Source organism: Crocodylus siamensis, chromosome 2 (genome assembly GCF_052110815.1).
Source record: "Crocodylus siamensis isolate JL-2025a chromosome 2, ASM5211081v1, whole genome shotgun sequence".
Classification (NCBI taxonomy): Eukaryota; Metazoa; Chordata; order Crocodylia; family Crocodylidae; genus Crocodylus; species Crocodylus siamensis.
The window spans coordinates 151,087,239-151,099,650 of NC_143396.1; the positions used below are offsets into that span (position 1 = coordinate 151,087,239).

The window sequence follows — 12,412 nt, forward strand, 5'->3', positions numbered from 1 at the left end:
GCAAAATGTTGTTATAAGATAAATCCCCAATAGATATAAATTGCCATAGCCCCATTGGTTATTAAAGCTCTATGTATCTGAACTAGGTTGTAGGTCTTCTGTATGTTTGTAAATTACACAACATGATGTAGCTGTAATGATTTAGTAAATAATCTCTGTTTGGTAATTCACAAAGCTCTCATTAACAATGCTAATAAGAGCTGAATTGATTAACTGCCAACTGTATTTTGCTGAATAAATTTAAACTTAAAGGAAAAACATATAAGGAACTGGTTACTTTTTATTAAGGCAGTGACAAGAATGCAGAGGTCAGAATTATTTAATAAGCTTGTGCTTTCAGAGGGTGTGCTACAGCTGCTGTTCTTGTCTATGTAGAGTTTTCAGAACACTTGGGAGAAGCACAGGAGATTGAGCCTTTCCTATTGCAAAAGTCAAGTTAAAGGTCTAGGGAAGAAATAACAAAGTTAGCACTTGTCAATGCTACTAGTAAAATAAATTCTTGATAAGTTTTTCCTTGTCTTATTAAGGTTTATGTTGTGTTATCAGTAGTTGGAGGGATATACAGGATATGGACTACTTATCCTGTTAAACTAAAGCACTGATTGTGGTAATTTTTCCTTTGCTTTTCATTCCAGATGTTGGATATGGGAACTCAGCACCCTACTGCGGCCAAATTGGATGTTCCTGATCATGTTCTTTACACAGTTGGAACCTGTATTCTTGTAATCGGATCCATTGGAATTATAGGCAACCTCTTAGTTATTTATGCATTTTACAGGTACAAGAATTCAGTTTCAGATGAGACAATGACTTGAGGTTCTGTCTTCTCTGTGTATATAGGTGTGCGTTCCATGTGTGATCTTTCTGAATCAGTTTCCTCTATTACTAACTCTGCAATTATTGGTCATAGAAATACTCATGGTTATATGTATATATATATATATATATATAATTACCTGGAGATTTATTGTTGATCTCCTTTCCCTCTGATTAGTTTAAAACATTGAGAAAATAAGCTTGGGACTTGTTTTCTGATAGAGTATACCTACAAATTTAATGGCAGAGTAGAGATGAACAATATAGACTAATTAGATCAAAGATGCTCAAGTGTTCTGTCACAGGTTTTTGTGTGTCTTTTAGATTTGATGTTAGGTTAGTGCCCCTCATTCTTTCATACAGGGACTGCCCCTTCTGTTCACTGTAGGCAGTAGAGAGGCACTGTAACCAGGGAGTGTCATGTGTGATGTTGGTAGATGTGCAGGTGAATGAATATTCAGTGTTATAATCAGAGTTATTGGTCCAGTGATGACAAGCCCTGTACTGATGAGGGGACACAGTTTGTGCCTGTGTCCACTGCAAAGCCTGGTGCCTCAGTGAAAACAGGAATTAGGTAGTCTGGTGCTTGAGAAATGCCATTTGAGGATAAAAGTCTATGAGCCAGGACAGGTTTGGCTCACAAAAGCTTTTTGCTTCTTTGATTCAGTTAGTTTAAGTTGTACCTCTATCCTGCCTTCTGCTTGACTTGAGACAAACATGACTAACTACCTCTCTCTAAAAATTTGAAGAACAATTTCCTGAATGCACCGTTATATTTTTCTCTCTTTCTCTTTGACTTCCACCCTTCTCTATCACCCAAGAAGATGTAAAAGGTATTGCCAAGACTGACACATGCAGTCAACACAGTGTGCAAGGGGAGAGTTGGGAATCAAGGAAACATATATACATTTCATTATACAATCATCAGCACCGTCAGTCTTCAGATAGACAATAGGTGTCTTGTGCATTGCTACACACTGCTGCAAAGGGTAAACCTTCTTGAAGATGGTCCAAATTCTGTGGTAAGGAAAAGGGCCTGAGTCACTGCTGGTGGAGCAGCATTAACTTTGTCTAGGAGGACTGGTGTAGCAAAGGCAATAGAACTAAGATAGGCCTGCCTCCAGAGAAGGGAACTGAATGCCTGTGAAAATGCTTCCATGGAACTGGGAATCACCAGCCCTACAGTCCATGACTTTCCACTTGGAAACTTTCAACTTGGAAACTCAGGGCTTTTGTCTTTTTGCTTCGAGCAGCAGAGTGAATGTTACCCAGTCGTTTGGCATACTGTAGGCCAGGGGTGGCCAACACATGGCTCTGGAGCCACATGCAGTTCTTCAGAAGTTAACATGCATCTCCTTGAATTTTTGCACAAGCACAAGGTGACCAGCTTTCGTAGCCATTATGTCATGTCATGTCACATGGCTGCTCACACTGAGTGCATAACTTAGTTTGGACTTGGAAGTTTAGACTCCAGGACTGCGGGTTGGCCACCCCTGATCTAGGCAGATATTGATAAACTTTTCAACAGCAAAAATTTTACCACTGATCTTATTGTTTTCTTTTCATAGAAATGTTTCAAATGACTAAACTGTAAGGTTTGACTAACAAGTCAACAAATTAAGTTAACAAAGCTGCATCTACACAAGACGCTGACTGTGCAGTTGTTACCGTGCAGTCATTTAGTACTTACACAAATACTAAATGACTATGCAGTAACCAGTGTTCATGCCATGTGATGCTACCACACAGTAGTGTCGGGGAAAACCGAAGGATCGGGCCCCAAGGTCACGGTGGGCCGGGGTGGCAATTAGATACGGACAGGTGGGATTAGCGGTGTAGAGTCTGGAGTTAGGGACTCGGAGCGGATTGAGAAAGAACAGGTGAATTTATTTGACTTACGCTTCAGGCGTAGGCAGAAAGGTCTTCAGTTACAGTTTGGAACACAAACAAACAATTAACAACAAAGGGGTCTGTTGGCCCACGAGGTTCAGTCCGAAGACCTAGTCCCAGGGCTGGTCAACAGCTCATAAATGGGGATCACAAATAACAAAACGAACTGTAACACGGTGATGATGAACCGCGTGACGCCAGTCCACAGCAATGGACAAATCGGGTGGTCGAATGAGAAAGCCGAGGTCAGGAGCCAGAAGGTGATGCAGCGGAGACGTCAGTTGGAGGGATGAGCAGAGTCTTAGGTGGTGAAGAAAGCCGAGGTCGATGATCCAGAACCGGGTTAAACAAAGTCCAGAGGGTGATCCGAAATCGTAAGCCGTTAATCAGTTCAAAAGGTAAGTCAGGAGCCAGATGATCGTAGTCAAAACCGCAATACAACGAGTAATACGAAGAACTAAGCCACGGAGCCAAAGGAGGAGATCAATAGGCCTTGAAGCCTGACTCAGAGAACAGTCCCTGCAGCAGCAGCTTCTGTCTCTGGTCCGCGCGATCTCCCCTCACACACCACACACCACCACACACACTACCCCGAGGGAGGGGCTCACAGAACTTTTATATCAATTTAGTAGCCAATCAGCGTGCTCTCCGCAGAGAAATTTCTAGTCCGATTACCTCATGTCAGGTTCTGACTGAGCATGCTCTCAGTCAGGAGCTGACACAGTCTGAGCATGCCTCTGTGGGGAAAGTAGGTCAACAATGATTGACAGCTCCGCAGGTCACCCAGGGGACAAGGACTGGGTGAGCCTTGGAAATTTCCACTCACAGCTTCAAACCGCACATGTCAGTTTAACCTCTTCTGTACTGTCAGCACATACTCAAAAAATTTCCATGACAAGTAGTAATATGCTACTGGGCAGTCAGCATCTTACACAGATGTGGCCAAATTAGCAAATAGTGCTCCTTTTGCAAGGGTGTGGCTAAGCACTTTGGGGTATCTTTGGGGGAATCATTTTTGAACGTATTAAATACACATCTGCTAAAAAAGCATCTAATGAAGTCCTGCTTTCACTCACCTCACGGTGCATGTGTTCTCTGTCTACCCTGTCAGGTTCAGTGGTAGCTGTTCTCAAGCTGTGCCTGCACAGCAAAGTGTTCATTACAGGCAACCATGCAAAACGTGCCACATTGTTCTGCACAAACTGTCTCCCAAACTTGGAGCAGCATAGCTGCATTTTCTGCAGCTCTACAGCTCATCTAAAAAGCATAAACGGGAGAATCTGACAGGACTCTGCAGAGGTGCAGTTGCACCCCTTTTCATTCCTGCTCTATCCAGACTTTAAAATGAACTGCCCAGGAGAGACAGTGGCATTTCTATTCAGACAGCACTGACTGAGTCAACTGATTTGATAGCTCCTTATGATCTACCTAATTCCTTCTAACCTTTTTCATTCCTTAGGTGTTAATGGCTCTCTATCCTCTTTAACTGTCTTGATGTTCCACTATTCAAACTATCCTTTCTTCTTCTATTTTGCTGTCTGTTAGCCCTTCCTGGTAACGTGCGTCTTCTATATTCGAGCCCTGCAGACTGTTTTTTAGCTGTAGCAAAAAACCTTAACTCAGGTGTAGTAATATTAATTCAGGTGTAGAAATGACCAACGGTGAAGTATTGGTGGCACTGTCAAGATGCTCAGGAAGACTAGATTTTATTTTATGAATTTGAAAAAAGGATGTACAATTAGCGATAATGAAACAATATCTTTTCACTATTTTGACCACTTTTGCTCAGTTTGTTTTTTAAACTTAACATAGAATCTGACGACTGGTATGTGTTCTGATAAAGTTATATTTGTTTTTGCTTTGATTTTAAACTGAATAATGTAGTCCTGGGCCCTTAGCATATTAATACAACTTCTAGTTTCTCTTACACTGAAAAAAATGCCATATAATATGAGATGATGCACCACACCATCTGCACCCCCCTCCCCATTTTCAGAATCCTAGATCCACCAGTGAGTGTAGGCATGGTCTAATTGGCACTGTCACTAAGCAGGGTTAATTATCTTACATGAAGCACTACACAACCAGTTACACTGCTTCCAGTTTAGATGGCAGCCTGTGCAAAGCAGCAGGGGTGTATTTCAGGAGTTGTCAACCAGAAGTACTTGGACCAGTCCTAGGGGGTACACGTGGGCAGGTGGGGATGAAGTGCCGCTGCCTCCTAGGGGCAGGAAAGCTCACACATGGCAGCTGCCACCACCACAGTGAGCTTCCCTGCCTCACCCCAGCCCTGCTTCTGGGAGGCAGTGTTGCTCCATCCCTGCCCGCTTGCGTGCCGTCCCCACCTTCCTGCTCAGCGTCTGGCTGCATGCCAATCCCCTTTGTCCCTGGCTTAGCATCTGGCCACTTGCTACCCCATCTGCTCCCACCCCCCGCTCAGGGTCTGACTGCCAGGAGTACTTGGACTAAAAAAGTTTGAAAACCCCTGGAGTATTTCAAGAAACTGTTGTTTGCTGTATAAAAATATCCCTAGAGTAGAGCAGGGAGGAGTAAACAAAGTACTGTTCTCTGTGCATCAAAAATTAGTATCCTGTGCCTTAGGCCTCTCAGTTCATCAGAGTTCTGAATCACATGCCTACTTCTAGTGCATAAGTAATCTTCAGAATAGGCTGACTGTTATCACTTCTCAGTCTGAAGGAAGTGCAAGCATATGAAAGTTAATAAGGTTCTTAAAAAGCCATTTAGTTTAATAGCATAACATAAAATGGTATTAATTGTTATTTTAAATAATTACCTTTTAAACATGGGAATGTGCCTTTAATTTCATGCATAGGAAAAAGCTTGGCAAAGTTTGGGTTTTGTGAAAATTGTGAGGTCAGCAATTTTAGAGTAATGTCAACCTTTTTTTTTTTAATGTTTGATCCATTCTGCAAATGAACCTGTTACTGAAAATAGTTTGTTGTTCCTTTTATTTGTTATGATAAGACTTTTAGTGTACAATCATGTTTAGTGCTGCTGCCTTGTTAAATTGTTTTTGTAGAATATTGTCCTCAGTTAAATGATAGCAGCAGCAAAGGTGTAAACTAACTCTCTAGATCTCCTGTAGCCAATTCAGTACAGTGACTTGTGAATTTCATTATGTAATTGGCATAATAAGTGCTAATTACTCTCTCAGATCTTTCTTTTTAGAATGAACAACAACAAAAAACCCTTTAAATTGTCAGTATTTTAAAAAATTGTAAATACCGTATTTTTCGGACCATAAGACGCACCTGACCATAAGACGCACCCAGTTTTTATGGCAGGAGAGACTATGTGTGCCGGTGGCCGGCCATTTTTATTGCCGGCCACCGGCACGGGCGCCGGCTTCCGGTGTAAACAAGTGGCGGATGTCCCGCTCGGGCTCCGCTGCCTCCGCGGGCAAGCTACGCCCCGTCTCCCCGGGACACGGCATAAACAAGCGGCGGGTGTCCTGCTCGGGCTCCGCCGCCTCTGCGGGCAAGCTCCGCCCCGTCTCCCCGGGACACACACCTTCGGACCATAAGACGCACCCTCGTTTTCCCCCCACTTTTGGGGGGAAAAAAGTGCGTCTTATGGTCCGAAAAATACGGTATATTTTGGTGACACCTAGTATGATAAACTCTTTACAAAGGCAGAAGATTGGTAATCCCTGACCAGAAGGGTTTACAGTCTACTGGGGAAAAAGCCTATGTTATTCTTCTGATACTGTACACATTGTCATGCAGCCACTGAAGGGTGCACAGTCCCAATACGTAAAGTTAAAGTTTCAAAGCCCACAGGTTTTATCTTGTATATTGTAATATACACAATAAGCATAGTCCAGTACAAATATAAAGGTAGAAAATGATATGTTTGATATGAATTCAGGATGAAAAAGCATTAAATTTCTGTAACCTGCATAACCTAGCTTTATTGTGGGTGCATCTACATGTACTATTAATGCCATAAAGGCTTACTATGTAGTAAAATACTGTGCAGTTAGCCTTCCCTGGGAGCATGTATACACAAGCTACCTGTTGGGAGCAGATCTGGCAAAAGCGGGATCAGCCTGGTCCAAGGATACAGCTCCAGGCATCCCCTGGGTGCTAGTTTGGGGGCTGGCAGGGAGCATGGGGGTCAGTCCCAATGTGCACAGGGCCATAAGAATTCTGCCAGCTGCAGCAGGAGCTGTTTCCTGGCCTCATACACATCAGGAGGAGTTCTGATGTGTATGGGGCTGGGAGATAGCTGCTGCTGTAGAGCCCCATACCCAGAGGGCTTCTTCACACAGAGAAGGGCTGCCTGGTGCTATTCCACTTCAACCCAAGCCTGGTGCTGCCTGGCTTCTGGTTCTTGGGGGAATCTAGGAGATAAGCAGTGCTAGAACCAGGGGAGTTCCCTGTCTCCGGTGGTCCCCTAGTGTTGGGGCTAACTGGTAGCAAATTTGCTCCCGGTCAGTGTCTGCACGGCTGCATCCAGACGAGCACATACATTTGGTTCCCTAGGGACAAGGTGCACTCCTGCTGCTTCTCTCTGGGGAATGCCCATGCTACGTGCGCTTCGGTGTGCAGCAAGTTACCACGGGGGTTGTAGGGGAAGCTGGGGCTAGCACTATGCTGGACCCAGCAGCCTTACCTGGAGTCCTGGGGGCCTCCTGGGATTACAGCAGTGGTGATCCTGTGAGGCAGAGCCTGGCTGGCATCCACAGTACTGCTCTAGGCAGCCCAACTCCACTTTTCAGCAGTGCCCATGTATGTGGTGCTCTGCCTTTTTTTCTATGCAGGTTTTTTTGACCCCTGGATATCCCCATGAAAAAAAAGTGGAGCAGTGCATGGGCAGTGCACCCTTGCAGTACAGAGGACGCATGACTGCATCCGTATGTGGCAATGCAGGTGTGTTTCATAGATTGCATAGACATTAGAGGAGTTTTTCCTTATGTCCAGCCTAAAATGGTCTTGCAGGAATTTGTGACCATTGGACCTTGTCATCCCTTGGGGTATTCTGGTGAACAGGCATTCCCCCAGATCACGATGCACACCCCTTATGTACTTATAGGCTGCCACCAAGTCACCCCATAGCCTGTGCTTCTCCAGGCTGAAGAATCCCATAGCTCTCAGCCTTTCTTCATAAGGCCTATTCTCTTGCCTTCTGATCATGCACGTGGCTCTCCTCTGGATTCTTTCAAGCTTTTCCATGTCCTTCCTGAACTGGGGAGCCCAGAATTGGATGCAGTACTCCAGCTGTAGCCTCACCAAGGCCAAGTACAGCGGGAAGATGACATCCTGGGTCTTGCTCGAGATGCATTGGTAAATGCAAGCCAGAGTTTTGTTCACTTTGCCAGCTGTGGTATCTCGTTGGTGGCTCATGTACGTCTTGTGGTCAGTCATGATGCCTAAGTGTCTTTCGGTCACGCTGCTAGCAAGTGTAGCAGTGCTGAGCCAAAAGTGTGAAGCAGGGTTTTATTCCTGAGGTGGAGTACCTTATATTTCTCTGTATTGAATTCCATCAGGTTTTCATCTGCCCACCTTGAAAGCCTATAGAGGTCAGCCTGGATTACCAGCCTATCTTCAAGTGTGGACACTCTTCCCCAAAGTTTAGCATCATCAGTGAACTTAGCCAGTCCACTTCTGACACCAGTTTCCAGATCGTTTATGAAGACACTAAAGAGTATAGGTATGAGAATGGAGGTTTGGGGGGCACCACTAGTCACTGAATGCATTGATTTGATTCTGTCAACTACCACCCTCTGGGTCTGACCTCAGAGCCAGTTTGCCAGCCATCGGACTGTCAAGTAGTTAAGCCCACAGTTAACCAGTTTTTCCATGATGACATCATGGGACATCAGGTCAAAGGCTTTTTTAAAGTCAAAATAAAATGTATTAACCTCTTCCCTTTTGTCAAGGTGATACATCCCCTGGTCATAGAAGGAAATGAGGTTGGTCAGGCAAGACCTACCCGCAACAAACCCATGCTGGCTATCCCTCAGAATGTTGCCTTTTGTTGGCTTGTCAAGAAGGATTTTTTTGGTCATTTTTTCTGAAATCTTCCCAGGGATTGAGGTCAAACTGATTGGCCTGTAGTTTCCCGGGTCTTCATTTCCTCCCTTTCTTGAAGATGGGCACCACATGGGCCCTCTTGCAATCTTCACGTACTTCGCCCAAGTGCCATAAGTTCTTGAATATCCTTGCCAGTGGCTGCACTATGATGTCTGCCAGTTTCTTTAGCACTCTTGGATGCAATCGATCTGGACCAACTGATTTGTGGGGGTCCAGCCTCTCAAGAGTCTCCCTCACAAGATCCATGCCAATGGTGGGCATATATTCACCTTCACCCTGGTCATCCCACATCATGCTAGGCAGGATGGTCCCTTTGGGCTGGTGAAAAACTGACACAAAGTAATCATTAAGCAGATTGGCTTTTTCCTGGGTGTCAGTAGTCAGCTGCCCCAGCTGGTTTAGCAGGGGTCCAATGTTGCCCTTGCTTTTCTTTCCACTCCTCACATGTCTGAAGAAGGACTTTTTATTGTCCTTGATTTGTGTAGCCAGTTGGAGTTCAGTTACAGCCTTGGCTTTCCTAGTTCACTCCCTGAAGGTATGGATTACTGCAGAAAACTCCTCCTTAGTGATGCTTCCTGTCTTCCATCCTTTATAACCCTCTCTTTTTACACACGGGAGGTCTATGAGTTCCCTTTTGAGCCAAGCGGGTTGTTGATCCCTTTAACCATCTTTCCCACAGATTGGGATGGACTCCCCTTGTGCTTCTAGGATCACTTCCTTAAGGAGCAACCACTCATCATGAACTCCCCTCCCTGTGATATCATGGCCTCTCAGGGCCTCAAGAACAAGCCTCCTGAGCTTATGAAAGTCAGCTTTTCTAAAGTTGAGGATTACTGCCTTGCTGGCTGATTTGCCAGTTTTGCAATGGATCAGCTCATGGAAAGGGATCAACTCATGGTCACTGTCACCCAGCTTCCCTTTGATTCTTAGGTCACTGATTAGGTTGGCCAATACCAGGTCCAGCAGTGCCTTACCTCTTGTCAGCCCATAAACTTCTTGAGACAGGTAGAACTCATCCACACATGTAAGGAAGCTTTGAGACTGATTGAATTTGACCGGGTGCTCATCCCATGAGCTGTTGGGGTAGTTGAAGTCTCCCATGACAACCATGCACCGAGAGCATGCAGCCCCGGCCAGTTCCTTGGTGAATTCTTGGTCAAGCTCATGTTCCTGATTTGGAGGTTTGTTGTAGACTCCTACCACTGTATCCCCTTCACCATGTTCCCTTCGTATTCTAGCCTAAAGGGTCTCCAGTTGTACTCCTTGGGTGCCAATCTCAGCTTGTAGGGACCTGTTGCTCTTCTTCACATAGAGAGCAACACCCTCTGCCCCGTTTTGCAGCATGATCTCTCCTGTACAGAGTATAGCTATTTATACCCATAGTCCAGTCATAAGAGGAGTTCCAGCAGGTCTCTGTTATCCCTATGAGATCGTAGTTGTTTTTGTTTAGCAGAAGGACTAGCTGCTTCTGTTTATTCCCCAACCCCCTAACATTAGTATACAGGCAAGTATACTGTCCTGGGAGTGGGAGGGAGGCACATGCACCCTCAGGAGGCCTCAGGTGCCTCTACACTAATGCTCGTAGTATGGGGAGTAAGCAGGGGGAACTGTGCCTCCTGATTGTGAGTAAGAACCCAGACTTAGTAGGGCTCACAGAAGCCTGGTGGGACCCTACCTACGACTGGACAGTGGGCATTCAAGGATACACCCTATATAGAAGAGGCAGGACAGAGAGGAAAGGTGGGGGGGTTGCGCTCTATGTCAAAGAGCACCTCACATCATCAAGGATTAGCTTCGGGGTAGAGGAGGGTCGGGCAGAGACACTATGGGTAAAACTACAAGGGGGGCATGGTGAAAGGGACCTTATGGTGGGTGTCTACTACAGACCACCCAACCAGGGGGAAGAGCTGGACCAGGACTTCTCCTGTCCACTTATGGAGGTGGTTAGGTCAAGGGATGTTATTGTCATGAGTGACCTAAAGTACCCAGACATCTGCTGGGAGGAGCAGACAGCCAGGTCTGACCACTCACGTAGGTTCCTGGCTGTATTACAGGACCTTCACCTTATCCAGGAAGTGCACAGCTCCGCTAAGGTTAATGCCTTGCTGGACCTGGTCCTGGCCACAGGGGATGACCTGGTGAGGGGACTGCAGGTCCTTGACCACCTGGGCAATAGCGATCATCACCTGCTGGATTTCACTATCCAATGTAGGGTGTCAAGAGCTCACACCAAGGCTAAAGCCCTTGACTTCAGAAAGGCTAACTTCAATGAGCTTAGCAGACTAGTGGGGGAGGTACTGAGGGCCCAGAAGGTAGAGGAGATGGGAGTCCACGAGGGATGGTCATACCTTAAGGGGCCAATCCTCCAGGCCCAAAGGATAACAGTCCCTGAGAGAAGCAAGGTGAGGTAAGGGTGCTCAGAAAACCCCTTGGCTCAGCAAGGGCATTCAGCAGTGCCTGAGGGCTAAAAGGGAGGCATACAACCAGTGGAAGCGAGGAGCTATCACCAATGAGGAGTACTCTTCAGCCCATGAGTGTAGGAGGACTATTAGGAAGGCCAAGGCAGAGATGGAACTTAGGCTAGCGTCCGGGATTAAGGACAACAAAAAGTCCTTTTTCAAGTACATTGGGAGCAAGAAGAGGGCACCAGGCAATGTAGGGCCCTTGCAGGATACAAACAGTAATCTTGTGGCTACACCACACAAGAAAGTTGATATTTTTAACAGCTTCTTTGCCTCTGTTTTCTTGAACAGGGACCAGGATATCCCACCTACCAGAGGTAGGGACAACCTTGGGGATAGCTCTGTCAGGCCTTCAGTCAGTGAAGATGTAGTTAGGGATCTTCTGCAAGGGCTAGACATTTTTAAATCTGCAGGTCCAGATGCCCTCCACCCAAGGGTGTTGAGGGAGCTGGCAGGGGTCATCACAGAGCCCTTGGCCCAACTGTATGAGCATTTGTGGTCATCTGCCCAGGTGCCAGGGGTTAGGTTAATGTGGTCCCAATTTTCAAGAAAGGGAGGAAGGAGGACCCAAGTAACTATAGGCCTGTAAGCCTCACCTCAGTGCTCGGGAAGATCTTGGAGAGAATCATCAAGGAGCACATCTGTGGGGGCCTGCAGCGGAGATCATGCTCAGGAGCAGTCAGCATGGGTTCATCAAAGGCAGGTCCTACTGACTAGCCTGGTTGCCTTTTATGACCAAGTAACTAAATCCTTGGATGATGGTGTCGCCGTGGACGTAGTCTTTCTAGACTTTAAGAAGGCCTTTGACACTGTCTCTCACCCCATCCTCATCAATAAATTAAGCAACTGTGGCACTGATGCCTGCACAGTTGGATGGGTAAAAAATTGGCTGATGGGGCGCACCCAGAGAGTTGTGGTGGACGGGTTGTACTTAAACTGGCGAGATGTGAGCAGTGGGGTACCTCAGGGCTCGGTCTTTGGGCCTGCACTGTTTAACACCTTCATCAGCGACTTAGACGAGGGGGTGAAAAGCACGCTGTCCAAGTTTGCTGATGACACTTAAGATGTGGGGTGAGGTGGACACACTTGAAGGGAGAGAGAGGCTGCAAATAGATTTAGACAGACTACAAAAGTGGGCAGATGAGAATAGGATGGGGTTCAACATAGACAAATGCAAGGTGCTGCATC

The 12,412-nt window shown here is 46.0% G+C and overlaps 1 protein-coding gene and 1 pseudogene across 1 annotated transcript in view; one reads left to right on the plus strand and one right to left on the minus strand.

The window, feature by feature from the left end:
* The first annotated feature begins 635 nt into the window (after positions 1-635).
* Positions 636-12,412, plus strand: part of LOC149870909 (melanopsin-like) — a 56,856-nt gene continuing 45,079 nt past the window's right edge. Inside the window, exon 1 of the mRNA XM_090034781.1 lies at positions 636-778. Coding sequence (XP_089890907.1) covers positions 636-778 — 143 coding nt within the window. The remainder of the gene's footprint in view (positions 779-12,412) is intronic.
* LOC149870910 (uncharacterized) lies at positions 8,851-9,863 on the minus strand (annotated as a pseudogene).